Here is a 24,150-nt window from a genome sequence, read left to right as displayed (position 1 = left end):
AAGACTAAAAGCTTATTGGTGAAGAAAAGCCTTCACTATCTGTATATAAACATTTCAATGTGGTTATACACATTTTTACACGATTCCCAAATAAATCTCTTAGATATTGAACTTATGATATGATTATTCTAGAAAATAATCTTATTCATTGAATTAATAGCTAATAAGAGAAAATTCTATATTCCATGACTACTTCACATCTTAAAGTAGATCCAGAAAGGTGCTTTGTGAATGGTGCCAGGTTCGGTGTAAAGAGTATTGGAGTGTTTAGTAATTTATTTGTTTGGTGGTCAAATAAGGATACAATATAACTCTTAACCTCTAAAAATTATTGTGATTCCACTTAAAGGAGCAGAAGTATCTAAATGCTTTCTTTCATAACATAGAAAAGCGTGAATACATTTTTTTATACACTCTGTTATAATTTTTCATGCAGTTAAAATGTACAGAATTATGCTCATATTTATTCACTGATGAATAATGAATGCTTTGTTGTTATTGTTATTCTGCTAATTGTCATTCTTTTGGTAATTAACATAGTAAAGGTAATTATTTGTTTAGTACATTTTATGAAACTGTCTTTTCTTAACATTTTATAATGATAAAGTTTACCAGTCATTTATAGTATTAGTAAAATATATAACAATATTAGTATTACAGGAAGCTAAAAAAACTTATTAGACATTTAAAACTGTTTATATTATATATATATATATATATATATATATATATATATAAATAGCATTTTTTTTAACTTTTAGGATGATGCGATGACAACCCTGTGCTATATCTTGAGTACTGTAACTGCATCCTCTTCTCTATGACTTGATTACTCGTAGTATTTTCCCTAAAAAAACAATAATTAGTTAGTATTATTCTTAATAAAACGTTACAATTTTTGCATGCATTGCGTTAAGATAGAAAAATAAGAGTTAAAATAAATAAGTTTTTAAAGTTTAAAGCAGTACTTGTGTAAGTTTAATCAACTTGTTCGCAATATGTGAATATTGAATTTTAAAAAATCCCAATAAGTAAGTTCCCATATGACATAGTGAAAGGTATTGAGTGCTGTAAGCAATATTTCCCCACATGAGGTATTGAGATGTCTCGATTAATTTCTGGTTTTCTCTTGGAGATTGTATTGTAGGAGAGAAATGAGATGGATTAACTGAAGCAGATTTTTAGTTATGACAATATTTATAGATTTGTCATACACTAGCACCTGAGACTGCTGTCCGACCAGTCAATATCAGTGCCTGACACGGTAATACTACTCAAAACCCCTGGCCAGCTTTAACGTTTTTACAAAGCATTACGTTTTGCTACATACTGTCCTTAGTTTTCAGGCAAACTGAATTATTATATTTTGTTTTGTAGACAATTGTATGTATTACTGAACATATCAAATTATATGTGAATTGTCAAAACATGTATTTATTTTTACGTGGCAATGCCAAACACATTTTTTTATATAAACATTCACTTAAGACCATACTTATTAGATATTTTTTATATCTAAATCTAACATATTTATTCTTTAGAGTTTTTATATATAACACTCTCCAACAAACTTCAGAACCTCTTTTTAAAAGTAATAAAATTTTTTTTTTTTTTAGTGTAAAAATTAGAAAAATGTACTTATTAGAAGAACCAATTTTACAATAGTATATAGTACGTTTGGTTACTCTGATGCACTATTGCATGATAGTGCATCATAGAATAACAGCAATGGCCATCTTTTCACTACCAATAGTTATTTTTAGAGTTTTTCTCTGTATCAAAGCAGGAAAATCTAATAACAAAATTTTTAACATGTTACAGGGAGTATATACATTTAATCTGTTAAAAATTACTTTTTAATATATTTACTACACAGGATGGTACAGTGAATGAACACCTTCCTTGCAGTTTTCTTTTTTTTTAAGTTCTCTGTTTATTGTTACTTTTTGCTACCTGTACTCACTCAAATTGTGCATATGGAACAATTTCATCAAATACTTTTAATTAAAAACAAACAGCTGGGATAACATTATCAGCACTACTAACTTGATAATTGTTTACAGTCTTAATTACTTCAATAACAGTCCAAAACAGTTGAAATATACTTTAAATATAATAAATATATTTTAAATATTTTTTGAATAGCTAAAATGGAACAAGCCGACGTTGGCAACCGTAGGGTCAACATAATGTAATATATTCTACATACAAAAAGGCTGAAAAATAAAAAATCCTATTTTTTGTATTTTATCCATAAACTTACTTTTATAAGAGTCAATGATCTTCTGTAGATCTTTTCGGTTGTTGGTCTTCCAATCTAAAAGTACATTTAATTGAAAACGTGAACAGAACTGGTCAATCTGTAGAGTAGAGCTTTCATTCATATTCTCAATGATAGGAAATCTTGGGAGTGTTGAGCAGAAGAAGGGTCTGCAGCAGTCACCATCCATCTTACACTGCTCAACAGAAACAGATGATTGTTATTTGACTTAATTTACACAAACAGCCAACAATGAAAAAACAATGAATGAATTATGTTAGAATGGGATCAACAGAAATTGGTAAGAAAGGAATAGGTGCAGTTGCTGTCATCCTATTGCTTCTCTAATTCATAATACTCCAGAGCTGTCTAGCTGAAATGATTTGCCACAGCTATTGTATTGTGGCCTAATAATTTATAAAAACATCTACATTGTCACTAGGTGTTGAAGTCCCATGGCAAGTTGAAGTGAAATTGAAAAAGTTACTGGAGTTAGTAACAGAAAAGAATTGAATATTTGTGGAATAAATCTGTGAGGATTTAAGAATCAATGTTGGTTCAGATTTTTCAATTTTGAGGACTTTAAACGTGTTTCTGCGAAATTTTCTCCATCAGTGCTTTCACCTCATAAAAATTTCACTTATCGGCTTCTCAAGATTTCATTTTGAGCGTTATGCAAATGATTAAATATTTTTAAACCATCATTACTGGTGATGAAACATGTATTTATTTGCCTTAACACAAAATGTAATGTAGCAACTTTCTGAGGTTCCAAAAAGTGACTTCATAACATGTTTTGAGCAGTGGAAACTGCACTGGGTCAGGAGTAAACTTCTTTGAAAGGTTATTAGTATCGAAACCATAAGTCATATCCTGTTATTAGTAATGCCAACCTGAGTATGTTTGAATGGACTTGTATTCTCTTACATGTATTTTTTGAAACATTGCTAAATAAATTATTGTTACTGAGTCAATTTTATAATATGAATTGATCACTGGTAGCCTCCCAAATGTTGCCCTTAAGGAATTAATGTCTCATCAGCAAAAATTCTATGTTTGCGATTTAGATAGAATTTGGAAACGTTTTAATATAAATTAAAAAGAGGATTAAGCGTACTTTCCTTGAATCAGTCCATTATCAATCACTGTAGCATTACTTTAACTTCCAAAAATGCTCAGAATTGTCATAATTTTTCATATAAAAAATCCATCAGTTTCATTGTTAAACAAAATTTAACGTAGTGTTGTAAATTAGTTAGGTAATTAAAATAAAATTTAACGTAGTGTTGTAAATTAGTTAGGTAATTAAAATAGTGTTGAAATTCAATCATGGCTTGGTTTAAACATATTACTTTCAAAAAATATATAACAAAAATAGTTTAATGTAGGTAGTATTACACATTGTACTTGATATTGAGATGACTGTAAACTAAAAGTAGACATGGAAATTTATCATTTTGTGTAGGACAAAATACCGAACTTGCCTATTATGTTCATTCTGCAGTACAGTACAATGGAACATTAACCCATTCACCTACTAATATTTTAGCACACAGTTGGGCCAAGGAATTCCATTATTTTTGCCTATTATTTAGGTGTGCAGATATTTAGCTGTAACTTTCTAGTAAATCCTAGTAAATCATTGTTTTGCAAAAAATATTTTGTAGCAGTGTTTTTCTTGAGCTTACCTACCATTTAAAAAAAAAAAAAAAAAAAAAAAATTCCCTTATTTGTCCTTAGAAGTCACACACCAAAAGAGTGTTGTATATTTCATAGTATATTTACACACAATTATATCGTTTTTATATTATATACCCTACCATATTTATATTTATATTCAGAAGAATTGATCTGCATTGACAAGGCCTACGAAGTCAGTTGCCGGTCCGATGTCAGGAGTTGGTCATTCCTCTTCTGAATCGAAAATATCGGAGTTTTGAAACTGTTCCCGCGTCACACGATCCCATTCCACATCTGATTGATCACTACCGGAACTGAATTCTTCACTACAATTATTAGAATCGTTCATAAAACGATCTATTTCACTGTCACGTAACCTATTACAAGCCATGTTTACGGACACTAACAACAACAGGTGTCATATGGAGTAAATCCATCTGTTATTCTTTGCTTACGTCAGTTTAGCCAACTAATGACAAAAATATTGTTCTAAACAAACAAGTAACCCTGGAAACGAAACATAGTTTGATTAGTGCAGCTATCTGTCGAGTTTAAAGTGAACTATTACTGCCGCGGAAGCGCTCCGTCGAAGTATGGCAGGACCCGCGGCGGAAGTGGCGGAACGGCTCCGTCGAAGTAGGTGAATGGGTTAATAAAGGTGGGATTGTAGGGAAATATCAGCAATTGTCACCCCAGGAGAAGAGTGTAGTTGGAATGGTCAGGTTGGCCATAACCCCCCCCTTCCCTGTGTTTAGGCTTACCAACTGTCAAGCCACTATAATTATCATCCTCTTCCATCATAAATTGTACCTGTCAATGAAGTTATACCCCATACTAATATCTCAAAATAATGTATTACTTTTGGACATCAGTTATTGAGTTGATAAGATTTGACTGTACAAATGTTTCACTCATACAGGTATAAATAATTAATTCAGGATGCAATATGAGGTAAGCCATGGAGGAAATGAGAGAATCATATCTAAAACAAACAAAAAATAGTCTAAATTCAAATACTGTATGATCTCTATCTTCTTATTTATATTTTCATATCCAGTTTATTTTTATTTTAGAAGAATATTTCAGTTCAATTACATTATTTTCGATATATTAGACCACACTTTACATGTTTTCTGGTATATTAGAACAGAAAGTGAATAACATGAGGATTGTACATATCAAGTGGCATGTGTCAAATATGGATTCGTTGTACTCTTATCACTGCAACATTGTGTAAAGTACACATAACTCTTCTTTATTATAAATTGTTCTAAGTACTCGGTTACATCTAGTACTATACTTATGCTTAGACTATAATACTTACATTTTCCCACTCAATGAGACAAGTTGGAGGGATAAATAACTCTTGAGAACCAATGTTTTTCATGAAGTAATTGCCGTTTTTGTTTACTGCATGTAATTCTGATGGTCGTCCTCCATCAAAATTTGGGAAGTTGGGTTGTGTCACATCGTCGTATTGTGATTCCTCTGTAATACCATCAACAAACCACCTTCTTATTTCTTCTGCTTTTTGCAGTTCACTATCAAGATCTTCAGCAAAAACTACTGCCATTAAAGCTATTATGTAACATGACATTTTAATATAATGGATTAAGTAGTTATTACACCATACAGTCTGCGGCTATCTGATTATGTCCAACAGATTATATTGAGTCAGTATAATTATTCAAATTATTTACAGTTTTAATAAGTCAAATTCAACGTAAACCTAAATACATTGATTTCTGCTGTGCAGTGTTTTAACAAGGTACTACAAGTATGTAAAGTATTCTTTCTTAAAAAGTTCACAATTTTTTATTTATTATTGTTTTAATATGTTATGTATTGTCGAAAAATATTGAACTTATTAGAAAAAATACCTACGAACAATTTCGTGTGGGAAACAATAACTGTATTTTATTACCTGTTTGACTAATAATAATATTACTATCCATACAAAAATAATAAGTATTTGTTTTATTGTTTGAAGTCAACTGCTTTGTTATAAACTGTAGGTAAGTCCTCGCTTCACCCACCAATTCATAGTTTTCCTTTTGTTTTTGTAACAAAACACTTCCAATTTAATGTTTATATGTATTGTTTATCTTAAATTGCAATGTTATTCAAATCTTCAATATTTCATAAACAGTCTTGATTATTTTCTGTGTGTATAATTGTTTCCAAAAATTTATTTATAAATAGTGCCTGGAAGGTCCAAAACACTGTTTATTTTGTATAAAAATGGAAATCTAGTCTTATGTCTGGTAAAGGTCTTGTTTGTTCATGGCATCACTTACAAAAGTAGTTAAACAAATAATAATGATAAGTGGAAAGCAGAATATTGTTTAAAGCTGTATTAATCAATGTATACATTTAATTAAAAATTGTAATTCTATTATATATCAACAGTTGTACTTATTGTATTTATTGGTTGGTTATAAACATATATAATTTTAAATATTAGATTATTAAAATATATATTCATTCGATTGTAAGTAGTATTATGTATTTAATTGTTCATTATTTATTGCTTAGTTTAAACAATACAACTAAATCCTGAGTCAGTAAATATGAAATCAAAATTTTGTAGATCAAAGTGTTGCAGTGAAGTTTTGGGTTTTCTGGAGGAAAATGATCCTGAGAACATTAAGGGGATCTGTTTTTTTTCATGTTTTTTATTGCTATTCTATAATTATTTCTGAGTACATTGATACAAAATACATGATATTTCATACTCGTTATCCAGGTTAAAAATTAATTTTCTGACTTTGAATACACAAGGTGGAATTTTTCTATCCATGACCACTTTATATAGTATGTGCAGTACAGTAGGCCTAGATCAAATTCTTACTCCGCCAAGTAAATAAGTTGGATAAACTGCAGTCTAGATGATTTATTATGCTACAACCAGCTACTCAATTAAACAATACTTTGTTCTCAAACATTAATGCTTATTTACATATTGCTTTAGCCTCTAATTTCAAAAAAATAATTTTGTTGGGCTAGACCCATTGAAAAATGAAGTGTATGATGCTGTAATATGTTATAATGAGAAAGTTTTCGAAGAGGCAAAGGTGATGCAAAAAGTATGTGGGAGATCTGGTGCAAAACTGTACTGTTGGACTAAAGCGTCAAGATTTCACACGTGTCTACGAAGCTGAAAAGGCTTTGAGGGGAATTGAAAATAAGTTCTGTGAAGCAGTATTGAATATAAAAAGAATAATTCTAGAAATTGAGCAAGTATCTGATGATCCAGACTAATGGATATGTGGAGCTCACTAATGGAGTTCTCAACAATTGTTGTTGTGTTTGTTAGTCTATAATCAATATATTTTAGTTGCTTGAGAACAGCCAAAAACTATTTTTTTATTACTTAGGTACCAATACTTCCTAATCTATTCAAGCTTTCTTCATAAACTGTTCACAGATCATTTATAGCATTATTTTATAACAGTAATAAACAGTTTCTAGGCAACTTATATATATAAAAAAAAAACATTGTTTCTATAGAGTAAAGATTTGATTTTACAATTTTTAGAATTATATATATATATATATATATATCATTTCAATAAAAATTGAATCACAAAAAGTACTTGTTCCGCCGGGACTCAAACCCTGATCCCTCACTTGCCGGGTGAATGTGCTACTATTACACCACAGAGCCCTTACCTTTTACGATTAAATTATTTTGTATTTGGCCGTAGCTGTCACATATGCGTTTAAATAACCAAACAAATTTTATGTATATATAAATTAAACATAAATATCATTGCTGCAAACTCATTTCATATCATTTACCTTCCTTCCTCGAGTACTATAGCAGCCCCAGTTGAAATTTCATGAAGTTTCGTTAATTAGTTTCTGAGAAAAGTGTACCTAAAAATAGATAATTTAACATGAGCGAGATAGGTGCTGACAGGTCCCCTTGATAATGTTTATAAAGAAAGTGCATTGTGTAAACCATAGGTGTTTGTGTTTCTTTCTAGATCTAAAAATATTGCCATGTCATTTGAAGGTAAGCCACATTCCGCCATGTCCATGCCTCGGTCATATATAGTCTCCTAGATTTATATGTTCTCTGCAAAACAGGTGACAAATTAAGTACACAAGTACTATCAGTGCCAAACATTTATTGCAGCTCATCTCTCTCAGTGCCAAGCACTCTTTTGGTGTTCATGTTGTATTCCACCACATAATTCATAATTTTTTCAAAAATAAATATAATGAGATGATTTTTGTTTTATTATTTAGGGGTAAAGGTAAGCTATAATTTTATTATTTATTTGAAGAGTAAAACATGATAATATTTTTACATACAAAAATTGTAATTGTATTATCTTAATTTATTTGTATGAATATTTTTTTAATGTTCCTTATGTACATACGAATAAACATTCTAAATTAAAAAAAAATTAAGTATCTGTGTAACTGAGTATTGATTTTTGTATATTTGGTATTTGTGCAGCACTCCACGGACAAATTCACACCTCTTTCAGAAATAAATATAATGGGATGATTTTATTTTCTTTCATTGGGGAAAAAGTATACTGTAATTTATATTTATTTTAATGATAAAATTTTTTGAAATTAAATAATTATAGAACAAAAACTAAATTTGTTTACATTTTGACACACAAAAGTTTTCATTTTTTGATCGTAATACATTTTTATACACCTTTTCTATTGTTTCTTATGTAAGTAGGAGCAAGTGTAACTTGCCAGTTCCAAAAAAGTAATTATCTGTAATACTGTGTTTTGTTTTATCTTATATATTAGTGCAAAATGTTGAAAATGTGCACTTGCATATAAAAGTTGTCTCATATTTGGCAATTAGCTTTTACCAGCTGTAAAAAATTTAATCAAAATAGATAATATATTTTTCTTTGATTTATTATGAATAAAATGAGACTAAGTACAATATTATCGGTCAAAATTTAGTAACAAGCAACAAAAATAGTACAAGGTCAATGGCACCGATTACAGTGCTACTTTCACAGACAGGCGCTATCTCTAACTCAGATCCAAAGTCAAACGTCTTAGGGCGCTCACCCATATAACATATATGTTAACATTTGAAATACTTGAAAACCAACCCATAGAACAGCAGATTTTGGCAAATTTCTTACCTAAAAATTCAGGAAAATATAACTGTTGTTTATGTTTGATTTCAAGGAGAAACTGATATGTTCACTATTGTACGATAATCTGTTGGCAGATGTTCAAAAGTTTTACTTGGTTGTAGACAGTTATATTATTAGTAGTCTGAGTTTGGACTGAGACAAAAAATACTTCAAGAAAGTGAATTTTGCCTCCAGTTGCCATACAAAATTCAGTAAATAGTTTTTACATGTATCTTTCAAACTCTCAATTAATCACAGGTGAACAATTCTAACATTTACTCTAAACACATTTGGTAAGTAAACATCACTATTTGTCATGAAACCTTTGAACATCTGCTATTTTTATATTGGATAAATATTTTAAAGTGTTGTTCTTGGTATTCATCTCTGCTAGACAAACCCTTTAAAATTATGTATATCTTGAGCTATGCTTATGTGTATTATTTTTGTCAAACTCCTTGCGGGCCAACCTTTATTGAATGTGATGAGTCACTAACTACCCTAAAAGCATATTTCTTAGGTCCAATATGCGTTTACAAGGTTTAAATTTGAGCCAAGAAAAGAATATTAAGCCGTCTACAACAGGACTTACAATATAGCTTTTTGAAATTGTAAACCAGTGCCATTTTTAAAATAGGGAACCTTCTGAGGTCAGGATTGTGTTCTCAGAATAGAGACCTTTAATGTGATGAAATACTCGGCCAACCTATGCTCTCATTTAAGATATTCTTTCAAGTTTTTTTGGGCAACCCTTCTGTAATGACAGAAAACTGATAGTTGCTTCAAAAAGTAATTTTTTAGGTCTAGTAATGATATACTAAGTGTGATTGCTTTAACTGTGATCATTTAGAAAGTATTAAGCCGGTGCAGGACTTTATAAACACGGTCTATAAAGGGTTCATTGGGTAACGTGAATAAAAAGTAGAATCTGATCAGTTGAATCTAGTGACTAGAGTAAGCAATAACTATTTTTGAGCTGCTATATGTATTCCTGCCACTCTGTGTCTATAGCACAACTCATTGCCAATTCAATGCCACCTGAGTTGTTGACCTGCCTTGTTCTGTTGATTTTCAGTGATTGTTTTTGCTAGTACTGTTTTGTTCTTGTTTGGTTTTTTGAGATGTCAAGTGTAAGTGAACAACATATAGCTGTGAAATTTAGTTTTCTGCTTTGTAAAAATGCTGCTGAAACTGTTTTAATTTTGAAAACAGCTTACAAAGATGACGCTATGAGAAAACTCTAGTCTACGAGGTGTTTGTTCAATTTCAAAATTTTGACATGTGGATTAATGGCAAACCTCGTTCTGAACGTCAATCAACTGCCCAAATAAACAGAAATGTCGAAAAATTCAATAGATTGTACTCACAGGCCGTAAACAAATAATTGATCAACTGTCAGAGATTGGTGGGTTATTTTAGAGCTTGGTTCAGTGAACTTTATCTGAAGATTTGGGAATGAAAAGGGTTGCTGCCAAGCTTGTTCCTTGGGTTCTGACTGACAAGAGGAACATCAAGTTGAAACATGTGTTTTGATACAACAGCTTACAACTGATCCAGATTTTCTGTCAAAGGTCATTCATTAGCAGTGATGAGTCTTGGTGCCATGGTTATAACCCATAAAAAAAGCAACAGCCAAGCCAATAGAAGTCGTCATTGACACCTCATCCAAAAAAATGTCATTTAAAATCAAACATCAAACAATGGTGATTTGCTTTTTCTATTCTAAAGGCATACAGAGTTCATTCAGAGTTTGTTCCCCAAGATTAAACTGTCAATCAAACTTATTATTTGAAAGTTTTACAAAGATTGTGCTACAGTGTTTATCAAAAAGGTCTGATTTGTGGCTGAAGACCAAAGCCTGTTGGACAGTTTTTGGCTCAAAATGGCATGGTTCCACTGTTGTGTGCACTTTAATCTGCCGGACCTGGTTCTATGTGATTTTTTTCTTATTTCCACGCATGTGAAAGGACACTGAATTGACAACATTGAAGAGTTTAAGAAAAGAGGGAGGAGCTGTCAGCTATTTTTAAAGATGGTTTTGATCAGTGGAAGCACCAGATTTAAGGCTGATCTAATGGAGAGTATTTTGAAGAGGATAAAGTGTTTTGAAAAAGATGTAAAAATATATTACATTTAAAAAACAATTCAGTATTTTATGATACTTCCTTGTAGTTGGTTTTGTAAATTTTTCTTTTGTAGACTATAATGTTCTTTTATTTTATTTTGGAAATTTTCATTTCTGGAAAGTATTCAATTTTAGGCTGCAAATTCTAAACACAATTTATTGAAATTTTTGGATCATAGTTGCAAGATTTAATAAAGTAATGACCTAACTCGATAACTATAGAATTATTAACATCTTAATTATTAGATCGTAAGAGTAGATTACTGTTATTTACATCCTTTAAATGGTAAAAATATGTATATCTCATGCAAATAAACAGAAAATCTGGTAAAAACTAAGAAGTGCCAAGAAAAGTTAAATGTGCTCAACTAAAGGCTTATAAATTATAAGATACAACTAGCAACTATTTTGAAGTTGTACATCCCTGGCCCACAGAAATGTAAGCTACAACTATTGGGGTAGTTACTACTGTGTTTTAAATACATCAAATTTAGTATAACTTAAAAATAGTTAAGCATTAAAAACAACTACTTTTTATGCTATGCCCATTATAACAGAAGGTAATTAAAGTTTTAATTCAGAAGCTTATTTTTACAAATCCTCCTTATTACTTTCATGAGCTTTAGAAGACTATATAATTTCCTTCTAATCTGTAAATTAAGAATTTTACTGTAACTATCAATGAGTAAGAGACACGTACTTTAAACCTAATATACCTTTTCATCTATAAATTATTATGAAAATTGATGTATTTTATATTATTTGTAAATAAATGACAGGAACTTGGTAAACTATAACAAGAATAAAAAATGTATTGGTTTATTTCTTGTTGTTAGAAACATTGAATGTCAAACATTATAAATTACAAATAAGAATTGCTTGCAGTTTGGGTTATTATCTTCTAAATAAAAATGTATTGATCAATGAGGATTGTTGACTGACCAACAAATAAAATAAGTTTTAAATTATTACAATATGAAGTCCAAGCAATGTCAAGAATTTTGTTAAAACAAAAGTTTAAGATACATTTACTATTTTTATCATAATGGTATTGCAGGTTGTCATTTATTTGGTTTTGTGTATTTTGTGACTGGTGAGAAAACCTTCTTTCAAAGTTTTACAAACATTTTTATTTGTGTCTATCTAATTTGAGATATATTAGTAGTTTAGAATAACATTAAAAAAAATAATACTGCATTGAATACTTGTACAACTCTTGTTTTCCAATAGTAAAAAACTCATAATAAACAGTAAAACTTATGTTTCATTTTTTTGAAATGTTTTATAGCAAATAACAATGGTTTTTTATGAAAAAAAATTAAAGTGTCAAAATTTATTTTTGATTCAATTAGCTATAAATAAAGTTATTTAATTCCTAATAGTTTGTAACACTACTTATAACTACTTACTTATTTATTAAATTATTATCAAACATATTTTACCAACTTCGTTTTGTTTATTATAAATTTCAAGGTTTATAGAGTTGTACATTTTTGTTTAATTGACCAATAATGAATTGTATATATTTTCTTGCTTACCTGTTGGAGATAAATGTGTTTTTTTACTTCCTGAAATATTACTCTTGCCTTTGTTTAAATCAAAAAGGAAACTTTTAGATGTTTTATTAAACTTGTATTCACATGGATTATGTTTTTCACTGACAGAAATTTCATTGCTCATGGCTCTTGCTCCAACACTTATGTCCTCCTCACTGTATTCCATTTCTTCAACTGATCTTGTGCCATTGTTTTGAGGTACTTCCATTGACATATCTGGACTACTTGGCTCATACATATCTCCGTGGTTCTCCCAACTGTGTGTAGGCCAATTCCAAATCCTAGTAGTTTCTGGTATTACATTTTGTGTTACTTGTTCTTGCTCATCTTTACCCTCCTCTTTGTATGTTGATTCCAGTTCTTCATTTTCTCTTTTAGTTCTCTTTGAAAATCGTTGATTTTTCTCTGGCTTAAAATCATCAGTACTCATTGTCACACTCTCTAAGCTTCCACTATTTTGGTGACTTGATTTACTGTCAGTTTTTTCTTTTGAAGACTTATCATTAAATAAATTGGGTGAAATAAGTTCAACCGGATCTTCATTGAAAGAAATTACATATTTCTTCATGTTTTTTCTATTAATTGTTGTATCAGTGGTGGTTTGTTCTAAACTATGAGAGTCGTCGGCCATGAGATTTTTGTAATCAACACCATCGTCACTGTCTTCACTTATAGCTTCTTGTTCATATTCATCTTCTTTAATGGGCTGATTGTTAAGCTTGTCTGATTTTATGGTGAATTGTTTTGAATAATTTTGCTTTCTGTGTGTGTTGAAGTCAGAAATTTGTTCTTCTTCATCTGTGTACTCTTGTTCAGCAGGTCTGATTGTTGTAATTTCATCTTCCTTAATTTCAAAATTTTCTCCTCTGAACTCCCAACTGTGATAGAACCACGTCGTAGCTTCTGTTGTGGGCATCGTTGTAGTCTCAACACTATCTGGAATTATCAAATCCTCATCCACCGTAGTAGCCTGACCACTATCTGCAATTTCATCATCATCACTTGACCTAGTTGGCTTTACATAGTCTGGTAGCAGTACCTCAATGCCAATGTCATCTGACCCTCCAGACAAATTTCCCTCTTCCGATATATAATAATGCATCGGCTCACTGTCGTCAGTTATACCAGCAAAGTTTCCATCGTCGTCATCATGTCCTGGAAGTACAAAGTTATCACTAGCCGAACTTTCATATCTGATACCATTATCTGCTACAACATCAACCAACCCGTCTTTGTCAGTGTACGGATAAATGTGTACTTCTGTACTGTTTTCAGACTCCACATAGTCATAACTAGTTGCATTGTTATTGTTACCTTCTGAACTATCAGTAGTGTTTATGGTTTCTGGGTATAATGTTGTACATGTAACCTTACTTTCATACGAAACATGTGTTTCCTGAGTAGTTTCAGTATTACTTACATTTTCAGTAGAAATATTGTTTCTGCTGGTATATTCACTGGGATAGGCTTTCACGTGGTATAGACATATCAACAATAGAACCAAGACTGACATGATAGTGACATGATAGTGTCATGTTGACTATAAATGAGATGCTAAAATCCCATTTATCAGATCTTGATAGTATGATTCATTCTTGTTAATGTAGTTTGAATTGTCTCTATGAACATTGTCATTTCCTCTGTAATATGTATGCGAAACAGCGATATGGCATGTGTTTGGAGGCTAATAGAGATTACACATTGTAATCCCAATTTAATTTTGCATGATTAATTTATATTCATTCGATACATTTAAAAGATTAAACTAATCTTCTATGGATACAATTGAAAGCAGAAGAAATAATGAAACATTTTATTATTAACTTAATTTACTGTCACATTAAAAGAGTACGTATAGTTTTTAGATACATTACAGAACTGGTCCATGACTGAAGTTTATGATAATCATTCTATATGTCCAAAAAGCCAATGTAGTAATAATACAGTGAATAGTATATCTCATATAAATAAACTCTGAAAATGAAACATGTTTTGTGGTGCAACTTGGTGTTCTATATTAATAAAGTATGTAGTCACAAAACAGAACTAAAAAAATTCTCTTACCTGAGATACTTCTTAATTAGTCATTATTTAAACACATAATCATTCAAAAATGGCAATAGAAGAATGAAAAATTTTTATGGTGAAAGTCTAGTATTAAAAGTCATTTAATTCTAATAATATTATAAATACAAAAGTGCCTTTGTTTGTTTGTTTTGCTTTCACTCATAGACTATTCAACCAATTGTACTAAAATTTTACATGGACATTCTTACAGACCCTGGGATGAATATAGGCCTATTCTTATTTTGAAAATCCCTCCGGGCTACGCTCTATTGGTCTTTAGAAAAACCCCATCTTAGTCTCTCAAGTTCTAAAATATTAATTAAAAAAGTGTGTCTAATGTAATAAACTGTTTTGTATAAACATTGTTTATTATAACCAATTCGTTTTCATTGTTGGGCCTAAATATACATTTGTTTACATATTTTTTTATCACGACAACAAGACAAACTCAACATTGATGTCGGATATATTATTCACTCAAAGCAGGAAACCTGATGAGTCATACATGTACACCTAAATTGTGTGTAAAACAGCGGGTAACTGCTAACAGTGCAGATATAAGAGAAAATGTACTCTAACTTTTACTTTACATTTAAAAACTGTTATAAATTTAAATTAATTATCTTCTAACAAAAGTAGGCTTCTCACAGCTGTGTATGTATATATACGAGGGTCGTTCATAAAGTAACCGCCGTTTGGGCGTGGCGCGATAAGTAGTGGGGGTAGCGCCGCCATTCTCACATCGGTGTGCGCAGCCGTTCAGTACGCTTCTAGCTGTGCAAGGGGGAGCATCGTGCGATCGCGCGTTCTTTTGTTACAACGTAAAAACATGAGCGCCGTGATAGAAAATCCCGCCAACTGTGAAGTGCGTGGTGTAATAAGATTTTTGTGGTCGAAAAGTTACACAGCAGCTGAAATTCATCGTGAATTGAGTGCGGTGTATGGCCCAAACATTATGAGCGAAGGTGTAGTCCGTCAATGGGTTCGTTTTTTTTTAAATGGAAGAACGAACGTTCACCATGACGACCGGAGTGGTAGGCCATCTCTCGTCAGTGATGACTTGGTGAACAAAGTGGATGAGAAAATTCGCGAGAACCGTCAATTCACAATCTCTGAACTTTCAGATAATTTTCCTGAAATTTCTCGAAGTCTTGTGCATGAGTTAGTGACATAAAAACTAGGCTATCACAAGTTTTGTGCTCGTTGGATTCCAAAAGTGCTCACCGATGATCACAAAATGAAAAGAATGAGTTCTGCCATAGACTTTCTTACTCGGTATGACATTGAAGGAGAAACATTTTTGAACAGGATCGTTAAAGGAGATGAGACTTGGGTAGCCTTTGTGAATGCCGAAACAAATAAACAGTCAATGCAATGGGGTCATACCGCTTCGCCAAGCAAGCCAAAGAAAGCTCGCCAATTTTTTTCAGCGAGAAAATTGATGGCTACAGTTTTTTGGGATGCTAAGGGCATCTTGCTCGTTGAATTTATGGAGCGTGGTACGACCATTACAGCTGCAGCTTACTGTGAACCCTTAAAACGGCTACGACGAGCGATTCAAAACAAGCGTTGTGGTCTTCTGACATCTGGTGTTGTGTTTGTTCATGACAACGCCTGCACTCATACAGCTCAAAGAACAACAGAACTTTTGGAAAAGTTCAAATGGGACGTTTTTGACCACCCCCCTCTACAGCCCGGACTTGGCTCCCAGTGATTTCCATCTTTTCCCGTACATGAAGCGGTGGCTTGCATCTCAGAGGTTTGCGAGTGATGAAGAGCTTCAAAACGCTGTGACAGGTTGGCTACGTTCTCAGACAGCAGATTTTTTTAAAGACGGAATTTCAAAAACTGTTAAAAGATATGATAAGTGCTTGAATTTGTACGGTGAATATGTAGAAAAGTAGAGAAAAGCTGTAGTTTTAACATTTATATAATAAACTTTTTGTATCTCAACTGGTTTATTTTTTATTTCAAAACGGAGGTTACTTTGTGGACGACCCTCGTATTTCAGGTAAGAGGAAAGAAAATGCTACGGAACAAAACAATACTAAGACTAGAGTAAAGTACAATGACCATAAATATACACTTTTTAACATATTTTCTAGATCGTGGGAAGAAGGCAAACTCATCATTGGTGTCGGAAATATAATTCACTCGAACCAGAAGTGCTTATACAGGTGCAAAACCTATGAAATCTTGTGCGAAGCCACAAGTAACTGCTATTGTATTATAAAGGTGACACATTCATTGCAGGAACAGTTGGATTAACAAATTAGGTTAATAACATTTATAGTTAAAAGTCTTATCTAATATGCTTGAAAGGTAGGAATAAAGGTCTAAAGAATTTTCAGGTTGTATGGATGTGTTCTGGTACCAGTTCCATATTGTGCCTATGAGTAGTACAGTTGGAGGAATTTAGTTGTGTGTACAGAACCCAAATACTACCCTTTAAAGAAAAATACTATCTGTTTTGCGGGTTACGTTTACGTGATAGTCGCTGAGATAAAGGCGCAATAATTACTTTAATGTCAGTTTAAACTCACGATTTCGATTACTATAGTTATATTGAAGTACTTTTTATTTCACTTATAACATTCCAACCGTACACTGAAACACATTCAAATGAATTTAAGCAGGTTTTACATGTTTGTCATATTAATACAAATAAATTATTGAATATCACAGTCTGTGGGATTTTGTATTTACACATTCATTGTAAATATCAATAAAACCAACTTTGGCAACAGTAAAACTATGGAACTTTGAAACAAATGGCAGAATATGTGATATAGGCATTGGCTGTATGGGATATTGGAACTACTCAGGTGCTTTACTTTTCTATATGACTGACTCATAGTTTTTAGCTGTTTAATTTTTTGTAAATAAAAATTGTCTTACATCTACTTTAATGAATTAAGAATTTGAAGTATCTTGGAAGTTCTCAGGAATGTTCTGATGAGTGTTAATCTCGATCAGTAAAAGATACATGTACCTGGAATATATATTGGGCAATTTCACAGTTATAATACGAGTTTGAACATGTGACATTATTATATGTTACAAAAATAGAACATTTCTATTCTTGTATTATATTGTTATAATAGATATTTATAGTAAATGTACCAAATCCTTTTATCATTTCAAATTATCCATCATCGATAATAAACTTGAAACAAAAAATGTAAAACTTTCCCAGATTCTCTTATTTTGGACAGAATTATGTAATGTGGACATTACTTAGGGTTGCCATATGTTAATGAGTGCAAAAAATAGGAGATGGCAAGCCGCTACCATGGGAAAAGCTACTACCAAGGTCCGTGACCTTGCTGAAATATTAAAAGTTTAATGCTTATTGTTTTTGGTGCATTTAATATTAATTATAAAATACAATTATTTGCTAATGTTATGCCTATAATTTTTCAAATGTTTTTAGGAAATGTTTTTATTATTTGTTGATATATTTCACATGTAAATAACATAAATGCTGTAGAAAAGAGTAAAAACTAAAAATTTGTATGTAAAATATTTATAAAAAGATGATTTTTTATCTAATAAACTTTAGAGGCTGTTGGGCCAAATAAATGAGCTTTAAAAACATTTTTTATTGGAGGGCAAACTGGAAAAATATTTTCTCCACTGGCTCCTTATGAGCAGTCTATTCCAAGGAGGAAAGTGGCTAATTGATAAGAAATGAGATTTTGGAATGTTAGTAGTTTTATTTGTATAAGCTGAACTATTAAAAAAATCATTTAATACCAGGATTTCATGTTCTTTTCCTCCCTTATTTTTTCAATTTATAAATTAAAAGTGGTTTTTGTACTAAAACCTCATGGCAAACTATTTATTGAGTATGTTTTAAATTTAATTGATTCCCACCACATTAATTTTGATTTTGACAATAACCGTATATATTTGACTGTAAACACTACATTTCTTGAGGAAATTATAGTGTCTAATTTTATGTTTTATTTGTATAATGTACTTGTTATTTTCAGGTATTATTCGCACTGGATGATGATGATGCTGTCGGGGATTGTCAGGTGACGTTTACACTCAAGACTCCTGTTGTCTGCTCAAACACTCCTCATGGATTAAGTAAAGGTTCTGTCTTCTGTGTTTTGTGAGTAAACAGTTCTATTTAAATGTTTTGGTAAACATTGCATTTATTAAATGTATTTAATAACTATTACCAAAAGCAGATGACAAAGTAAGAGGGAAAGTATCAACATTTTCTTTTAACTTTAGCAACAACATAAACAGAAACAAGAAAGAAAATGTTTGAAAAGAGTATAGGCAAGGAACGATAGACAGGGTTCTCACAAACTGAATCTTCTTGACTCATCCATCTTTCCCATGTTGGAGAGTAGACAAAACACTTGACCTATTCCAACAGTTTTATTGGGAATTATATTCCACCTAGAGAAATTCATATAACTAATCTTGATATTAATTCCCCAAAGCATTCAAGGCGTGAGTCACAAACTTACAAGTGATGATTGTAAAATAAGGTTCCCAAAGTACCGGGTGTATCAAAAAGAATGACCTGATTTTGTACGGTAATAATTACGAAACATAAGGCGTGCGGGCAAGGAAAGCTGTGTATTTGGAATGGCGTGGCCTAAAGTTTCATAAAATCGCCGCTAGATGTCGGTCAGTGCGTCTTCTTCGTTTCCAGTCAGTCTGAAGTAAAGTGGCGTCCGCTCAACAAAACACGTTTTGTGTGTTGCAGTTTGCCAAGGATGAGTCAGTTGTTTCGGTCCAGTGTGCTTTTCGTCGTCATTTCGGCATTGATCCGCCTTCACCTAAAAACATTCGTCGATGGTATCGCCAATTTGAAGAGAAAGGGTGCTTGTGCAAAGGTAAAAGTTAAGGCCGACCTCGCACTTCTGACGAAATGGTGGAAACAGTTCGGCAAACGTATGAGCGCAGTCCACGAACGTCTACTCGCCGTGCAAGCAGACAACTGGGTATGCCTCACATGACTGTCTGGTGAGTGTTAAGACGTCGTTTGCTGTACAAACCTGTACTGGCACAACAATGTTCGGCAGCTTCTCAACAACACTCTGCCCCACCGCTGGATAAGGTGCACGGGACCTCGAGACAATGCCCTTCATTCTTGGCCTCCAAGATCACCAGACTTGACCCCATGCGACTTTTTCTTGTGGGGATATGTGAAGGAAAAAGTGTTTGTTCCCCCTCTAACTCATGACATCGAAGAACTAAAGAACAGAATAACTGTCGCAATAAGGTCTGTGAATGCAGATACGTTGTGTAAGGTTTATGAGGAATTTAGCTATCGTCGTGCTGCTGCTGGTGGACATATAGAACATTTGTAATAACATGCCTAAAACTTTAAGATTTTGTGAGTATTTTGCAATAAATATTATTTTTGTAGTACATTTTTAGCAATAGATATTGAGTTTTAAAATCAGGTCATTCATTTTGATACACGTTGTATAAGACTGCTGAATGATCCTGTGATTTAATTTTTCCTTTGATTATTCTAACAAGCCCAAAACTGTACTAAAGACAGGAGAGATGAAAGGAGAGCACTATGTTCAAATGTATCTAGGATTTTAAGCAGGCTTTGACTTTTAAAGAAATTAAGTCGGTCATTTGAAAAACACATCATGTCCATTTTTGCCCAAAATTGAGTTAGACAAATTACATTGTTGGTTAATGCTGGATAGATCCAATACACATAATGATTTATAATTTTATAGTTTTTCAAATGACATTTAGTGTGTAGCAGGTGACAGCATTGTTTATTCTTACTCTATTTTAACTCTAATTCTAACAGTTGTTACTAATTTTGCTGTTGTGTTTATTTTGTTATTTGTCATTGTAAAAGTATGTTTACAATTAACAATGAGTTCTAGTTAAAGTGACAGGAATAATTCTACATGATTAAAATGTAAAAAAGGGCAGAAGCAAGTTGAGTATACTGTAAGTGTGAAAGAATTAAGAAGTCCCGTGTAAAGAATGAAGAATATGAAAACCGGAAAGAAAATGTTGAAGGAAATGAAAAAACTGACAGGAATTACGCAGTAAAGCAGTATGCTAAGTTTATGTTGCATTCTACTACCATTTGTGACAAGTTTCTGGTGAAAAATGTAGTAAGCGAAAAAGCAAAGGATTTTAAATCATGGTAATGTCAATTATTTAACCCACCATCTGTTAGACGACTAGTGACTAGTGACTAAAAAATGTTTCTCCAGTGTTGAACAACCAGTCACTAAGTCGATTTTGCAGTCATCTATTTAATCACATTTTTAATATCGAAAATAAAACTTAAGTAGGACAAATATTATACCAAATTAATCATCATGTTTCACTGATTAATTTGATGTATAGTTTATTGAATAATAATGCGCAATAAGTATGCACCAAAATTATAGATTTGTAAAACAAATTTTGGTTTGCTGTGTCTCTTCGCGCTCTCTCTCTCGAAGTGCATGAAAAAAGGGGACTTTTTCCTTATGCCGTGAGAAATTTCGTTTAGGACTGAGTTTGGCTGCATCACAGTGTTCAGAATTTATTTCTTAACAAGATCATCTGCTTCAAACATCTGTTCGTTGATACATGTTGCAAAGAAAAACCTTCAATGCAACCATTGTTTGTGACATTTCTGTAATGTTAGACGACTAGTTTCACTATTCGCTATTATTGTTGTTTGTCATAATATTGTTAAAGTTGTCTTAGTATCAAATTACATCAAACTTTTCCTTGTGAAATTTGCCATCAAGTGGTATAGATATCTTCATGGAATAAGTAAATTATAAGTGTTTATTTTGTGATCAAACTTTATAGTATCGAGAGGACTATAGCAGTCACATTGATATACCAGCATTACTCATTCTGTATTCTAAACTTTTATTTATGAATTCTAAGCTTGTACGTATAAACTATATATTGATCAATGGTTTACTTGTGATTCATTTATTGTACAATACTTCAGTGACATTCACAAGTCTGTAGGCTAAATTGTGATATAAAAATCGTTATACCTAGGCCTACGCCTAGATTACAATACTGATGGTTTCATTATTTTTTAACACTATGCTTGACCTAGTAAATAATTCAGGTGAACTTTGACAATTATTATTAGGCAGTATAAAAAAAAACAAAAAAATATATTTTTATTTTCAGAACCTTTATGAGCATAAAGGTTCAACATAGAAAATGTCTCAAAATATAATAAGCATACAGAAAATATCTAAAAATGTTAGAATGTAAATATGTCAGTTTTTGTAAAAACACAACATTTTACTATTTACGAAAAACAATTTTCAAAGTTTGGAGAAAGGAATTTTCTGATGTTTTGCATAAAAACCTTTTTTATATTTTTAAAGCAATTAAAAAAATATTTATATTTTTATAAGGCTTTCTATAAGGATCCAATGTGTACTTTTGGATATTTTTGTTCTACTTTTCGTTTTTATCACTTATAACGAAAAACAAAAACCTATATTTATTAATTTATTAATTAATTCTACATAGGTTTCAATGAAAGTTTGCATGACTAGAAAAATAGTGCCTGACATTTTAGGAATTTAAACTGTCAAATCCAGGGTTAAAAAGAACTTGGTATCTACTGAGACTAAAGCTGGGAACATACAAAAAACAAAATTAAATTCAACAATTCAACTTTTATGGAGTTAAATAACTGTAATAAATATGTAGATCAGGTTAAAGTCTAACTGGGTTTGAATCAATTGGTGAGTTCAACTAACACACTTTTGACGTAAAAGAGTAGAAAGATAATTTCATATCAGGTGTTAAATAAATAGTACTGATTACTATTTGTGTGTTATACAATTTGTGATGGTTTAGATCACTAACTGTTGAGATGATCTACCTGATTGTGGGTGTAACATATTTACGGAATTATGGCAGGTGAACAAGGATTTAAGCAAGTTAGTCATTATTACTTATGTTATGGTTGCAAATTGCTGGGATGATGTATCTCATTGTGGATGTACCATATCAACGAATTACATCAGACGTATTGAGAAGATTCCTCATTATTACTTCTGTGATATTACAGATTGCTGACTGTTGGATTTTGTACCTTATTGTGGATTTACCATACCATCCATACTGTTATGGATGTACCTTAATGATATGTACCTCATAGTCAATGTGCGATATGAACAAATTATAAAAGAGGCACATGACATTGAGCACATTATTCATTATTACTTTTGTGATATTACAGATTGCTGACTGTTGGATTTTGTACCTCATTGCAGGTGTACCGTTTGTCCATCTGTCTGTGCAATAACTCTTGATAGAAAGGTCCCAGAAACTTTAAACTTAGAACACATGTTCCCTTTGATACAAGAAAGAACTCTGTTGTGTTGGGGACCAAAATGTCAAAGGGCAGCTAAATTTCAGTTAGTTCTCTCATAGGTTCGGTTAATCATGACATGCAACCACCATTGCGAAACAGCCTCATAATGTTTTGTCTTTCATGGACACAACATTTTTCAGAATTATTAATAAGTATGGAAGGGGAAAATTTTTAGCTACAATTATCAATTTCCACTAATCTGAACATATTGGTTTGTTACTTCTGTGATGTTGCAGGTTGCTGACTGGTGGGATGATGTACCTGATTGTTGGTGTAGCATATCGAAGAATTATGACAGGGGCTCAAGGCATTGAACAGATTCCACACTATTACTTCTGGCGTGATTTAGGCAATTTGCAAGCGGTTTGTATAATTTATTTTACAATAAATACTACTTCTTTATCACCTTTTTCCTTTGCAAGTTCATAATTTCATTTTAATTTAAAGCAATTAGGAAGAAGTAGTTTATGAAAAACTGGAACTGAACACAAAATTCTGATTGGAGATATAATCTCAAATATCAAAACTTTTGTCTTATGAATGGTTGGACGATGATAAATTATACAACATGTGATTAATAAATTATAAAACCACTTTTCAGTAAATAACTATAATGTATTTTAATATTGGTATCACTGATCTAACTTTTGTTATTTTATGTAATTCTCATGATTTAGTTATGTTAGTCTAGATGTTTTTTTTATCTAGAACCATCCCTCACATCTATTAAATACTTTCAACAGGATGCTATTCTATTGAAATGGAGTGTCCTATATACTGATACTGATTGTATGTAACTAAGGTTATATAATAATATCTTTATGTTGGACTCACACTTTATGAATTTATGTGGTACGGAGTTTTGGAAAATAAGAGACTGGTAACATTAAAGAAGTTTTAGGAAGCTTTATTCAAAACTCATTATTTTCAATGATAGGCTTGGATAACTTTCAGTAGGTCAATTTGTGTGTGATTAAAATTTAGTT

General features: G+C 31.6%; 2 protein-coding genes across 4 annotated transcripts in view; one reads left to right on the top strand and one right to left on the bottom strand.

Annotated features, from left to right (window-relative positions):
* LOC124359527 (cation-dependent mannose-6-phosphate receptor-like) overlaps positions 1-24,150 on the top strand; it is a 52,192-nt gene that overhangs the window by 23,529 nt on the left and 4,513 nt on the right. The window contains exons 4-5 of the mRNA XM_046812339.1: positions 18,807-18,931; positions 23,401-23,527. Of these exons, the coding sequence (XP_046668295.1) occupies positions 18,807-18,931; positions 23,401-23,527 (252 nt within the window). The remainder of the gene's footprint in view (positions 1-18,806; positions 18,932-23,400; positions 23,528-24,150) is intronic.
* LOC124359526 lies at positions 262-14,402 on the bottom strand. 3 transcript variants are annotated; one of them, XM_046812338.1, is made up of 5 exons: positions 14,165-14,318; positions 12,727-13,899; positions 5,265-5,428; positions 2,264-2,456; positions 262-847 (listed from the first exon to the last, which is right to left on the bottom strand). In XM_046812338.1, exons 2-5 carry the CDS (start codon positions 13,844-13,846, stop codon positions 819-821), a joined length of 1,506 nt encoding a protein of 501 aa, XP_046668294.1. In that variant the 5' UTR covers positions 13,847-13,899; positions 14,165-14,318; the 3' UTR covers positions 262-818. The 3 variants fall into 3 exon arrangements, with proteins under 3 accessions (XP_046668294.1, XP_046668292.1, XP_046668293.1); XM_046812336.1 differs by having other exon boundaries at positions 12,727-14,400; XM_046812337.1 differs by lacking the exons at positions 262-847; positions 2,264-2,456; positions 5,265-5,428 and adding an exon at positions 7,779-7,819 and having other exon boundaries at positions 12,727-14,402.

The sequence above is a fragment of the Homalodisca vitripennis genome, chromosome 4 (genome assembly GCF_021130785.1).
Source record: "Homalodisca vitripennis isolate AUS2020 chromosome 4, UT_GWSS_2.1, whole genome shotgun sequence".
NCBI classification, from domain to species: Eukaryota; Metazoa; Arthropoda; class Insecta; order Hemiptera; family Cicadellidae; genus Homalodisca; species Homalodisca vitripennis.
This window is presented reverse-complemented; position numbering and strand designations above follow the sequence as displayed.